Source organism: Thermobia domestica, chromosome 6 (assembly GCF_964235325.1).
Source record: "Thermobia domestica chromosome 6, izTheDome1.hap1.1, whole genome shotgun sequence".
NCBI lineage: Eukaryota > Metazoa > Arthropoda > Insecta > Zygentoma > Lepismatidae > Thermobia > Thermobia domestica.
In genome coordinates this window covers 126,946,896-126,961,813 of record NC_137459.1, presented here as the reverse complement: position 1 = coordinate 126,961,813, position 14,918 = coordinate 126,946,896, and the positions used below count along the sequence as shown (strand labels likewise).

The 14,918-nt window shown below is 34.8% G+C and overlaps 2 protein-coding genes across 2 annotated transcripts in view; one reads left to right on the top strand and one right to left on the bottom strand.

The window, feature by feature from the left end:
• Positions 1-14,918, top strand: part of LOC145688190 (transcription factor RFX4-like) — a 390,217-nt gene that overhangs the window by 165,492 nt on the left and 209,807 nt on the right. The gene's annotated exons all lie outside the window — the stretch shown is intronic.
• Positions 12,275-13,993, bottom strand: LOC145687723 (uncharacterized). The gene is made up of 3 exons (XM_081761176.1): positions 13,899-13,993; positions 13,255-13,404; positions 12,275-13,143 (listed from the first exon to the last, which is right to left on the bottom strand). Exons 1-3 carry the CDS (start codon positions 13,930-13,932, stop codon positions 12,962-12,964), a joined length of 366 nt encoding a protein of 121 aa, XP_081617302.1. The 5' UTR covers positions 13,933-13,993; the 3' UTR covers positions 12,275-12,961.

The following is a 14,918-nucleotide window of genomic DNA, read 5'->3' as shown; positions in this document are numbered from 1 at the left end:
GACAGAAGATAGGAAGTTGACTTTGGATGCGACTATCCCTGCATTGCTTATAGATATTCAGTGGCTGGTAAACATAGTGACACGACCCATATGTATGTATCGTTTTGTATAAAGAATGTTGATGTGATGTGTAGTAGTACAAGGTAGTATCAAAAAGTATGGTAACAATGTTTTTTTTTTTAAAGAAATGTTTATGTCTCGGTTGCCTATACTTTTACAGGGTATATAAGACACTGCAAACTAACATTCCACATAGTCGCCATATTTGTCTAAACACTTGTTCCAGTGGATGACCAATGCATCAATACCACTATGGAAGAAATCTGTGTCAAGGCTGCTCAACCAGGTTTTCATTGCATTCTGTGCCTCTTGTACTGTGTTGTCCTTGATGATGTTTCTTCATTGGTCCGAAGAGATGGAAATCGCTGGGTGCAAGGTCCGGGCTGTATGCAGGGTGTTCCAAAAACCTCCCAGCTGAAACATGTGACAAGATCATGGGTGAGATAGGCTGTGTGTGGTCGAGCATTGTCGTGTAACAACAAGGCACCCTCCGTTAGTGCTCCAAGTCTTTTCCAACGTATGGCCTCTCTCAGTCTGTCCAAAGTCTGGCAGTAGGCCCGAGCAGTGGTCGTAATACCCGGTGGAAGGAATTCCAGGTGAATCACACCAAGATGGTCCCAAAGACAGTGGTCATTGTTTTCCTTGCACATGTTACTGTTTTAAACTGTTTGGATGGGGGCGATGAATAATATTTCCGCATCAGGGAGGCACATTTCGATTCAGGGGGTCCACAATGTCACATGTATCTCATCACCCGTAATGATGTGATACAGAAATAAAGACCCTTCTTGTTGATAACGGGTCAGGTGCTTCAGACTAATGCCCATTCGTCTGTTTTTGTCCATTTCTATGAGATTCCGTGGTACCCAATGTGCACACACTTTGCAGTAGCCGAACGTGTTGTGAACAATACTGTGAACGGAATCATACGAAATGTTCAGTACCTCTGCAATGTGTGACAGTGTGATTTGCCTATCCTCCCTAATCATTCCCCCCACCTGACAAATGTTCTGATCGCTAGCAGACGTTGAAGGTCTGCCATTTCGATGCTCATCAGTAATGCCAGTCCTCCTATTATCAAACTACCTACACCAACACCACACATGTTTCCTCAATAACACGTTGCTGTCATACACTTCCACAAGTTTCCGATGGATCTCGGCTGATTTCTTCCCCTTCGCATGCAGAAACATTCTCACACTTCGCATTTCAACATTCAACCATGTTTCCAGTAGCCCTGCTATCTTCGAACTGCGATTATCTGCAACGGGGTCACCGTGCTACTCTCCAGTGGTCACCAGGGATACTACCCGTCAATACCCACAACACACAAAAACAAAGAGTTACTAACATATAGTGGTTATTTTTAGGGCACTTGTTACCTTACTTTTTGATCCTGTCTTGTACTACTTAATATCATATTGGAAAAATGCTGAAAGCATATAAGCTTTTTCAAACGATAGAATGGCATTTAAGTACAAAATATGGCATATCATGTCTGTGATTTTTTAATATGTCGTAGCGGAAACACTGTCCGTACTGTATACAAAGATGAAATTTGCACATATTTGCACTTTTGGGAAATATAGCGCAAGCAAATGTTTTTTTTTTTTTTTTTTTTAAGGAAAAAACATTCTGGATATAGTGCTGCTTTTGAATTGAGCTGAGATGAATGTGAGAGTAAGTGTTAGGATATTAGATGAATGATAATCATGCACGCACTGACAAAGTTGAATATAAGTCGATTCTGGGAATTTTACCCCTAGACCTCGTTGGGGGCTTCGCCCCCAGGCCCCATCTTGTTCCCAACACATCTATACTCATACTTTTCTGGTATTCATAAACAGAACTAAACTTTAGTCCACCACATTTGATTAATGGCGGCGACATTTTGAAACGCTAATGTTTGCTAAACACTCCACTGACCATAAGGTACCACCATATTAAAAATGGTGTTCATCAATTCAGTGGTTTGTTCTTTTTGTGATGAGTGCACAGAAGTGACATTGGAATCAACCGGAATGAGCCTCCGCTCGCTCCAGCTCAGAGTGTTCCAATCAAAGCCCTGAAATGATCCCACGTATTGCACGATTCAATATATGAAACAATCTGAACAGGTTACCGATGCGTATAAATCATAATATGTTTAATATATCTGATAATATTGATATTGAGAACTTGTGATGAGACAATTTTAATGTATTGAAGCGTCATTGCATCATCATTGTCATAACGAATTCTCCTCAACCTTGAAATAATTTTGAGAAGCAAGAAATTTTCTTTAATTTTATTATTCTTCAGTTACGGATTGTATAATTATAATTTTTCCTTACGTTTTCCTTTCACGCGCAAAAATGTGAGCAAATAGTAAATTGCCAAATCAAAACACATTGTCCACGTGTGTGCTTATGCCAATCATATAAACTGATATATAATTTGGGCGCGAATATAGGGAATATTTCCTTTTGTGATATTAAACACTATTTTTTTAAATGAAATAATGTCGAAATAACATAAACGTTTCAGTCCACGGATCTTCTTTTACACTTTCAAAGACATATTCATATAGCACATCTTGGTGCGTGCCACCTAAAAACTGTATTTTTTGTTGTTTGCTTGTAAATTTATTTTATGTCCACATCTTTCTTCTACATACATTATTGTAGTCACTACACACACCGAATTAATTGGTTTTCTTACAATTTTCTGCTTCGTATTGCACATTCCTACTTTTTGCCAAGAATTCAGTGCTAGACCCCACTATGAGTTGGCTTTCTTTAATGCACAAACGCGAGGTTGATAGCCTTTCTTAAACTCTTGATGCCCTTATGCATGTCCCGAATGTTTTTTTGTTTTACTATTATCTTCAAGTTCATTAATTATAGCTTTAGAAAATGCGTCTATTTGTCCTAAAAGTTTCGGAGGTTTCCCGACGATGTCGACGAAATTTCATGTAGTTATTTCCTTCGGATTTTCTAGCCAACGCAATTTTGCCTGTTTTCTCTTTTCCGCTAGTTTAGTGCATTCCTTGTCGAACCATGGTTTGTTCCTATGTATTTTCACGTGACTCATTTTTTCTTTTGCTGAAATTTTAATGCTATTTCTATTTTCAACACTAATTCACTTCGAATCTTATAAAACCGAGATTCTATTCAACATTTCAATCTAGATTCCTCTCTCATCTGGCTGTCCTCTAATTTCCTTTAATTAAATCTCTCCGTTTCCAGATATTGAATATTTGCTTTATTCAACGATAATCTCACTCTTACTATCGCTACTACCAGGTAGTGATCAGTGTCATACTCAGTTTCTCTAAACTACTGAACATCAGAGAGTCTTATGCTAGACTGCCTTCTTCTATTTACAAAACCTGATCAATTTGATTATGTGTTTTTCCATCTGGTGAGGTCCAAATATATTTATGAACATCGTGATGTGGAAATTTTGTACTCTTCATAATGAGATGTTCGGATGTTGCAAAGTTCACGAGTCTAACGCCGTTGTCATTACTATTTTATGCAGACTTTCATTCCCTATATAGATTTGAAAGTATCCTCTTGTCCTACCTTTGCATTGAAATCTCCTAATAGAATTTTCATATTGTATACAATAAAAGTCAAATTCTGACCAAAGCATATATTAACTAATAATTAATAGCGTTACAATTTCGGCAAATTAGCTTTGCCTTCATCAGGCACATTGGTCAGAATTTGACTTTTATTGTATACAAGAAGTTCCAAAGCTAAAATGAGTGGTATTTCATATTGAAAATGAAATGAAATCTCTCAGTTTTACGTCCCACGGTTATGCCAAAGGAGATGGTGATGATGAGAGATGAATGAAAATGGTGGAATGAATAAAGTGGGAGGAAACGGGAGAACCCCGAGAAAACCCACGAACACGGTGTTTGTGCACCACAAAGTCCACACGGCGCGAGCTGGGATCGAACCAAGGGCCCCAAGCACCGGAAGTAACGCTCTACCACTGAGCCACCGTGTCCCCTGTATTTCATATTGAATCGTGGGAGTTGGCCAAATACACATTCTTCGTAAAGGATGTCTTTTATATCGTCATTCTTATCTTCTGTTGGGACATGTACATTTAAAACAATAATATCACACCACCGACCCTCAAGAGTAATTAAAAAAGTCTATCATGATCAAACTCAACCCTTTGATTGCTGATATTATTCGTTTGTGAACGAGAAACCCTGTTCCTAATTGGTGATTTTTATTTCCTTCCCGGTAAAAGAACGTAAAATTTTCGGACTTCACTGTACCATTTCCTTCCCATCTAATTTCCTGAACTTCCACTACGTCCACCCTATATTACTCCATCTCACTCATTACGGATTTTAACGCACCTGCCCTATGAAGAGTTCTTATATTCCATGTTCTAAATCTCATGTCAATTTTAATCTGATGAGGCCATGCCAAGTTATCAATCAGTCTTGGTCCGAGGCTTATGTGAATGTTTCTGAACAGGTGCCTTTTTTTACAGGATGATGTTGTTAGCCTCATTCCAAATCCCCAAGCTGTATGACCATCCCTTTTTGTCTGTCTGCGACTGTTTATTCAGTATATTCGCAGCTAACTTCTATATCTAATGGCCTCCTTCTCGATCCGCAACACAAGGACGCGCCATGCCGTGGTGACATGAACCCACATTACACGAACGGTACATAACAGGAACCCTCAGACTAATATAATAAACATGGAAAGGAAACATAATAAACATGAATGCAGTATCCAGGTAGCTCTGATTATAAATTCCATGTGCTCGTAAAAAGGAAAGGTATTTTCCACACTGATAATAAGCACAACAGAAGAAACTGTTATCAAAGAGATGTTAATGTATTTTCTTACAATGTTGCAGAATGCTTGCTGTGGTGGAACAGGGAAATCATTTTAATTTTATAAGTTTCTTCTGTTTGCAAGCTAATGATTAACAGACTATTTTGTTTTATATCAGTATTTCAGATTACATCTATAGTTGCAACAATTTGGGGATACACAGCAGTGTAGCCTAATTTGACCACAATATACCTTCCACCTTTCTAATACTCTTATCTGTAGTTAGTGAGAGCATACAACTATATTAAAATTATTATCAGTATTACTGTAAAATTATGATTACTACTTATATGCATTAACAGTAAAATTTTACTAATTGGCAAATATCTATGAAAGAATGTATGACCAAGTATCAGAAATATTAGAGCAAAACCTGTTGTTAATATAGTTATCTTATATATTTGTTGCCAAGGTAACCTTTGTAGATTTAGAAAAATTATATCGGAAGACGGCTAGGTATATGTAAGGTGATAAAAAGAAAAAGAAATAGATTTGACACTAATCATAGAATTATTGAACCATATTTGTTGAAATAGAAAAGTTTGAAGAATGTTTATTCCATTTTTTTCTCAAGAAAGCAGAAAATAGGGATCAAAACTAGTTATAAAAGTTCAATAAAAGTGATAGTTACAATATATTCAATAGATCTATCCTAGTAACGGAAATAAACATTAAGAAACTACTTTCAACAATAAAGTGAGAAACTTCTTTTCCTAGTTATCATAATAAAGTGTTATTCTTATTAGCTGATCTAGGAGTTGCCTAGCTCTCGCGTCTTCACACTTCATCTATTCGTCTCTCTAGTAATTCTAAAGTTTAACTGTCACTCTTTCAAAACTTCTGTAAGGATAGTTTGACGTTGCTACTTAAAATTTTCCTTTGGATCTGAGATTTGAATATCTTTCCTGACGTAAATAACTATTATTTGCCTCAAAATGAAACTTCTATCAAAAGTTATATTTTTATCAAAACTTCTTTAATTATATTAAATAGTAGAAACCTCATAGATTTCGAGTTCGTTCATTTTGCTTCAACTCTTTCGCAACCTCATGAAAACTGGGACATAACTAAAGTGTTAAGAAAATACATAGATATTTAGAGAATGTGAAGCTAATTGTTGTTCAGAAATATAGTTTCAAAGTTGTTTACTGATTACATCTTATTAATGAGTATATTAAAATTCTTGGTTATTTACCAGTGAAACAAGTTTGATTGAATGATCTCAAGTAAACCATAACTGAAACTGAAATAATCTTGCATAAAATATGTATGTACTTGACCAGGCAATGATTTCAGGTCCAGGAAACTTCCAATAAATTCTGGGATGCACATAATATGCGTAGAAATTGAAGTCTTCCAAATTTCCTAACCCTTTAACCTCTGCGCAAGTCATCTATTTTTTATAACAATGACTGTATCTAGGTCTAATATTTTCAATTAGCTTTATCAAGAATTTTCTTAATCACAGCACACAAATACGGGGAATAATACCGCAACTTGATAAATAAAGCATTTGTACTATTTATTGCAATAGCACAGTAGTTCACCATACTTATCTCCTTTCCAAAAGACGGTAATCATGTTCCCAGATAAGTGTATGTAAAATACGTTGAATCCCTAAAACAGGAATGTCAAACTCAGTATGTTAAGTGGGACAAATAGTCATAATGTGCCGTGGCGGACATAAACCTTTGACCAGGTAATTGCGACTGCTTTGAAACAAATGCAGAGTATGAGAGTTAAATCTGACATATATGTAGTTTCGTGCGGAGAAGAAAGAAACTTGTGAACCAAAGGTTTAAGAACAACTCAAGTTATTAATACAAACTTCGCCGAAGATTATTCACTTATATCATCATAAAAGAAACACGAAAGACTTTTTGAAATGATGAAAAATAGCATACAACTTTGCAAGCGGGATGTTTCAATACTTGAACTATCAAATCTCCAGGAATAATAATAGTAATAATAATAATTATAATTATCTCGTAGAAGATTAAAAATTTGAAACTTATTATCGCTCAGGTCATACCATTACAAGAAGAAACGTGACATTAGGCAAAATATATTTCGGTTTGGTTTAATGTTGCCCATGAGAAGAGGAATTTCTCATCTCGATTCTAAAACAAACCAAACAAAATCGGGATGAGACTTACATTCGAGACGGGACAAGGCTAAGCCAAATTATCGTCTCGCTGTACCGGTGTTGTGGGTGGGTAATGTCGCCATTACCAGCCCCCTCCCAGAAAGTTCGATTTTTACGATGACTAAATTAAAAAATATATATATACAAAGAAAAAAATAAGTTGTTCTTCCTCAGAAAGGTATCCCCAACTGGTATGTATTTTGTAACGTCGCTTAGAGCACGTAAAAATGAGAATAAAGCTGAAAAAGAGATAATTATTAAAAACATCGAATATTCAGTCTTCATTGGTTGCAGGATTAACTAGAAATTCAACTTGACAAAGAAGACCTTGGAATAAGGTTGACATAACAAACCTTTATTAACAAAACTAAAAAAAAAATCAAAAATGTAACAAGAACAAACTTTCTATAGCTGACACGTAGAATAAAACATATATTAATCTCGAGTTATCTTCGATTATTCGATTTCATACATACACTTAATTATTTCTTAACGTCATGGTATACCACATGTTTTAACTTGTAGTCTGACTCAATATGGCTACTGCCTTCAATTATAATCCAGAGTAATAACGTGAAATAATATTCCAAAAATATAATATTTTTCTTGTTTAACTAACAAAATTCTTCAGTAAATGACTAAATACTCTAAATTATATACTCACGTACAGAATAACGAATGGCAACAACACTAATAATAATAAACATTTTTTACACAATATATAAGAGATGTATATTACATACCGTTGCAGAGGACAAGTGACGGTCCCTTTTACTTGTTCCCTATGCATCGCAGAGAAGACCTATCAGCCAATCAAAATGCAGTACTACAATTACGTGACTTCTACCAATAGCTATGGTACCAGATCGCTCAATTAAAAAAAATTACCAAATATACACACACACACACATATATATATATAATATTTCCTGCAGCTTGACAAACGGAGAAAAAAAGGATAATATGGAGAAAAGGACGGGAAAAATTAAAGGATAAACAGCGTTGTCCATAAATTTACCAAATATCCCATCTAACTATAGTATAATCTATTTAATATATATAACGCAATATAACGTATACATAATCCGATATCTTTTACCCAAAGAAAGGGTGTTACCATGTATCTTGAGGACAAATCCAACTTAGTTTCCGAAGGTTCGATTTTCATATTGTCCAGTACCTGACCCTTCTTTTCCCCCTCTTTTCCTTCCAAAGTATCTCTTATAAAGTAATTCATCCTTATAGAGGTTCCGAAAAATTTCTTTTCATTTTCTTAACTTGAGTATGGTTATTTGCATTGGAGTAGGACTTAATATTGAGGTCTCAAATATTCAGTAATAATAATAATAATAATAATAATAATAATAATAATAATAATAATAATAATAATATAGAAGATAAATTCCATATGAGGACATTAAAATCTGTAAAATCGCCCCTAGCCTTGGGCAAAAGTTACAAAATTGTCAGGATTGGAGAGAAGTGTCAGGACCATCAGGACATACCCTCTGCATACGTTCCTACAACTAGCTAAATGTTAAACGCAAAGTTTCCACGCAAATTTCATGTAGAAAGTAGGGATAGTGAACTCACAAGCGCCGTAAGAAAATTTCTTTTTAAGTAATGGTTATACCGGCTAAGCTACAGAAGACGTCGATGTTGAGAATGAAAGAAATTTTGGAATGAAGAAAGTGGGAGGAAGCGGAACCCGGAGAAAAGCTAGACACACGGTGTTTATTCAGTACAATGCCCACTAGGCGAAAGCTGGGTGGAACAGGGTAGACCATTAAATTAACAACAGTTTAGTAATAATAATAATAATAATAATAATAATAATAATAATAATAATAATAATAATAATAATAATGGTAATAAAAGTTTTAAACCAATAATAAACTAACTTGTAGAATATGCAGATGTAACTATAAGACAAAAATATATACACAAACCATAATTCAGTGAGCTCTGAAATACAAATTAATAATATAAATTATAAGATTCAGTCTACAGAGCAATTGTTACTTAAAGAGTGGCATACACTATTTCGAGAATCGAGATAAGACGAGAAATATTTACGATACTTTTCGCCTCGTCTCGATTCTCATCTCCAAATCAAGACGATAATTTGAGTTAGCCTTGTCCCGTCTCGAATGTAAAATATTAAGTCTCATCCCGATTTTGTTTAGTTTGTTTTAGAATCGAGATAAGAAATTCCTCTTCTCATGGGCAACATTAAACAAAACCGAAATATTTTTGGCCCAATATCACGTTTCTGCTTCACTGTAAATAAAAAATATTGTAACTTTACACTAAGAAGGTGGCAACATTTAGGTTCCACCTCAAGCTGTAAGTGAAGGGTGTAAAGAATAAACTGGCTGATTTTTTACACCCCAAAGGTGTATAGTATCGAGTTCGCACAACTGCACCCACTAGGTGTAAGGTTGCACTCTAAAATGTTAACTAACACTTGTAAGGTGCAACGTAACACTTTTAAAAGTGTAAAGAACCTGCAAATTTTGGCGCCAAACTATCACCCCTTGGGTGTAAACGAACGCCTTTGGGTAGTAACTTCAATGCCTTCACTTACACCCTGAGGTGGATCCTAAATGCTGCCACCTTCGAAGTGTAATTTACAAGTTGGAAGGTGTAACTGAAAAGGAAGGTGTAACATTACACCTTAGGGTGAAACAATTTTTTCTTTTTCCACCCTAATTACACCTTAGGGTGTAAATGCTTCCAACGTAAAGGTGTAATGAAAGATGCTCCCACCGAAGGTGTGAGAAAACGCCTTTCAGGTGCTTCCCCTTCCCACAGGTGCATGCTAGTTGCATAACGTTACCTGCAGTTTATTGTCTTGATCTGTATATTGTTTTACATGCAGTGCACATGATAAGACGTAGAGGGCTGTAGTCTCTAAAATTTGGGTTTAATTGGCGAATTCTTGGTATGATTTTCCTCAAACGCGAAGAAGAAAACCAAATTTGAAGTAATAGTAAATCATGCGAAATGTGTAGTCAGCAATTACATGTAATAAGATGCACAACCTTTCACGTATAGTACTCTTGATTAAATCCACCAATTGACCAGCAAAGTATTTTAACCTGGGTATAGCTTCTATTTTTCCGGAGTTTTCGGAAAACCGACACAGTTTATATATATATATATATATATATATATATATATATATATATATATATATATATATATATATATATATATATATATATATATATATATTCCAAAGACAGCCTAACACCTAAGACCTAAATAGTTTGTTCCACCACCGCAATCAAAAGCGATTCAATCATTTATTTGATGAACTAAATAAAAAGGACGCTAAAAACTGAAACAGGGCTGCGGCCTTCGAGATTCGAAATGAAATGTGCACCCCGTGGCCCTGTAGTCCTAATAAGTTACCCATCATTGGTTTAACTTTTTAAAATAGTTTATACTAAAAACTAAATTTAAATATAAAGGGCAATAAATCGTGTAAACTTCAGAGGCACATTTCTCTATATCTGAAAATCAATCCATCTACGTTGATTGTATATAATTTTTGCCTTTTAGTCACGTGGTTCCGGATTCAAAACCCAGTGGATTACAAAATTGCTAGGATGCAAAGCGGGATCAGATGATATTTTAAACAGTAAGTTCCTTCCTCCCAACCCAGAGATTAAATAAGGGTGTTAAGCCTAAACAAACCAATCGATATCAAACTATATCCATCTACTTACCTAAATGTTCATTATTTCAGAGAGAAGCCAAAGTTAATTGTGCTTAAATATACAATGTGAGTATGAAGTCCGTTGCCAGCCCTGAAAATCAGAAACAGTAAAATAGATGTCAAAACTAGAAAATAAATATTTCTTCATTTCAAAAGTACACGTACCATGTATCGAGGTAACAAAAGTTGCCCCAGGGTTCAACAGAGGGTTCCAGGCAAGATTCAACTATAAAATTTTGAAATGGCAAGAGGGGGGCCAATTAGTATATCGTTTGCAAGGCATTGTTAAAAGAAACAAGATTGAACAAGCTTCCCGGAATCTAAAATCAAAATTAATAGAATGTTAGAGAACTTGAGGAAAAGCTGGGAAGACTACAGGATAAAAAAAAAGCGAAAAGCTACGGCAATGATAACTGACACTAAAGGTAACTGCGGCTATTTTAAAATCAGAGGGAAAATCATAGAACAATAGTTGCCGGTATCTAGGTACCGTCTCGAGTCTATAGGCTAATCCTGTGCCAATTGGCGGAAGATTAAAATGTCAACACAGTTTTCGTTGAAGTCTGTGGCCACTCCTCTAAATCCGAAACAGTGAAACAGATAAAAAAATTAGAAACAAATTATCATCATTAAAAAGGAAAATACAACGTATCGAGATAACTTTTGCACAGCAACCCCCCGTAGGTTTCCAAGCCATTTCAGATTTCTTGAAGTAGCCATATATATTTTCAATTAAAACTGTGTTGGTAGTTTTACCTAACTCCATTTTGCATAGGGTTTAACGTTGAGACTCGAGACTTATTCCTTCATTCTATTAGAGTGAATATGTATTTAATAACAAAACCACTTGTATAAGTATTTCAAAGTATCAAGTTTGAAAAGAATGAAGTTCGTCCACTATTACCTCATTGCTCAAAGATATCGGTGATGAAACAAGTGGCCGAAAATTACACGAACGCTTCTTACATCAATTCATGAAGAAGATGAGTACCAATGTTATGTACCTAAATTCAGGACTAAAAAAAATAAATAAATAAAAATAAAAAAAGAAGGAAAGAAAAAAACGAACTTTTTACAATCATACGAAGTACATTTTAATACTTAGACTTGTAATAAAAATACAATTGGTTGAAGACGATTGCTTTTGTCTTTGAATTTCATATGTGAATAACAATATAGGGCTTTTCAGGTAGAGGAGGGGGAGGGTCATGTTTTATTAAAGACGATTGTACATCTGATATGTTTGAACTCAACTTGTGCTTATAAGTTAACCCTATATGACCTGAATTATGTTTCCATCTCCGGCGAAAAAAAATGGTGGTTTGTCATTCAAAATAAATACTTATTATTATAAAAATGAAAGAATTAATTCATTTTGATAATTTGTGTGTAAGATATAGCTTTGTTGCATGCAGGCAACATTCGGTCTTTATGAGTAATTTTTAGGAATGTAATTGAAAGAAAGATCAATTCATGATAATGTAGGTTTTATTTAGTTGTAGTAATTATAACAGATTCTACAATTTTGTAAGTTATTTTCTCTTAAGAGTTGCCAGCAAAATATACCAGCATTGCCTTGACATTCATAGACATATACTTTCATATGTAAACAAGTTCTCAAGATGTAATATTATTTTACCTCAAGATGTTTGTATCTGACCACACTATACACTCGTTACAGAACATGCATGGGAACTTTATTCATGAAAATATTCTTTTCCTTACGTATTTGTCAAATTGAAAATATTTATTCTCTGAAATAACGATTCTTTCACCGATAGTTATTGATTACTTTTATTTACTTTCAAATTACCTCGAAATGTTATACTACTGCTATCGTTAATGCACTATTATCGTTGAAATGTATATTACTTTTAACTTGTTGCCACCTATCACGTGTCACGATATCACATACTTGACGAATCTCAAATTCATTAGATCAGTAGGTGTGACTCTTTGGTAATTTTACCAACGACATTTACAAAAGTATCACAAGAAACTGTTCTAACTCATTTACAATAATACATTGTGCCTTATCAGAATTTTTCTGTAAAGCATACAAGTTGGATTGTTCCACTATGTGTTTTAGAATGATTTCACTTAAGAAAGTCCTTACATATTCTATGGGTTACTTTACTGAAGATAGAGTAGGAAGACTGTCAGAATACTCCGGTGTGTCTAACGCTGGACTTCCTCTGGGAACATCTTTCCACAATGTTCTCCTTGGCTGGCCACCCACTGACTCCGCTTTGACGAAGTTGAATTATCCTTATTACTAGATTGCGCCGAATTAGGAAAAGACCAAGAAGTTGAAGGACGCTCAAAACTAAATACTTCTGGTAAATCATCGCAATCATCATCTGCAATGAAAGATAAAATATATCCTAAGCATACCAATTTAAAATCAAAACTTACGATAAAACAATTTGAAACATATTATATTATTATACAAAACGTATTGCAAAACTGACCTGAGCTTGTTTCTTTGTCCGATGTTGGAAGTCTGTACTCAGGATCAAAATCACTGTCATAAGACGATAAGAGATCGGAGTCGTCATTGTCTTCAGCCTTTAGTTTCGAGCTTTTGCGTCCATAAAAGACACTAAGATCCATTTTTCTATCTAAAAAATAAAAAGGGTGATTGGAAATAAAATATAAAAATGTACAAAATATTACATATATAATGAAATACACAGTAATTAAAATTAAAAGAAAAGGTACATCTAAGTAAATCAGAGTTGAATATTTAATTCAAGCACAGAATACAATAAATAATGTCGGAAAACAATTATATATATCCTATCCTCTAAGAAAATAATTTATAGCAACTCATTGTGAACTATATACTTTGTGACCTAATGTTACTTTGAAGCAACGAAGCCAGAACTTCTGTTTTCTGTCACTAGAGGCGCAAAAGAAAAACCTCTGAGAAGCAGAAGTAAAGTAAATGATAGTTTGCATATATGATTCCCCTCAAAACATGCTTTGTCATGCTGATAAGAGTACGTAGAAGCCTGATGTAGCTTTGAGGCAACAAACATATTTTCGGAGTTTACGGATAAATTACTTACAATTCAGGTACCAAAATTGGAGAAATAAATATAGAAACACTTACCTTCAGCTTTGTATTTTTCCAGAAACTTCCTCATACAGGATTAAGAACTACTAATACTTCTCTGTGCAGGATAAACAAGATAATCACAAACAGCAGCTCACCAAGAGTAATCCTACAGTCTTGATCAGAAGGTACGCAATATGACCACTAGAGCAGCGTTGCCAGATCTAGCGTAATGATGCTATATCTAGCAGAGTTGGCGTGGGTCAATGAAAACTTCTAGTCAATCGCTCAAGCACCACTCTGTTACAATAACGGTGGATCTGAACATTACGGTGTAATATAGTAAAGTGTTTGTTAATGAGGAAATTGAAACAGTCCGAGGTGGGGGGAAATTAGTGTGTGCCTAAAATATACTTGTACTAAGAGAATATTCTTGCAAGTGTTAATTTCTGAACGCATTCCACAAGAAACTTCTATTCGCAGGAAAATACCCCTGTACAATATGGAAAAGGTTATGGTTTCTCAGTTCACAGTATTTTTCTCACAAAAGACTTGAAAAATCAGTTGCTCATAGGGTATAAAGGTGCTTGGGTACCCTCTGTGAGAGCATCTCCATGAAGTATGCTCATAATTGTAATTTGTATAATCACTAAAACACCACGTTAAATTTAAGTTACAAATATGCATAATTGCAATTATTATGAATATTTATTCAAAGTAGTTTATCTAAAGTAAAGAAGAGACTTACTAAAAATTAGGTACAAAGTTGAATAACACAAATAAGCCATTAGTAATACAGGTATACATTTTCCGTAACTCGTAATTTTCCACCTTAAAACAAATCTGAAATCGGATTTATTTCATGTAGGTAACTTTTAGGCGGTAAATCATCCGCAGTGGAATCATGTCCATCCTTCAGCCAAGAAATAACTAGCTCGTCTACTTTGAGCTTGTCTAGCGGTGGGCCATTAACATTGATGAGCAACAAGTTAGTCAATGTTTGAGCACTTAGTGTATTTCTAATATTAGTCATCTGTGAATTCATAACGGGAAATCCCCTTCGCACTCTGTCGTGGA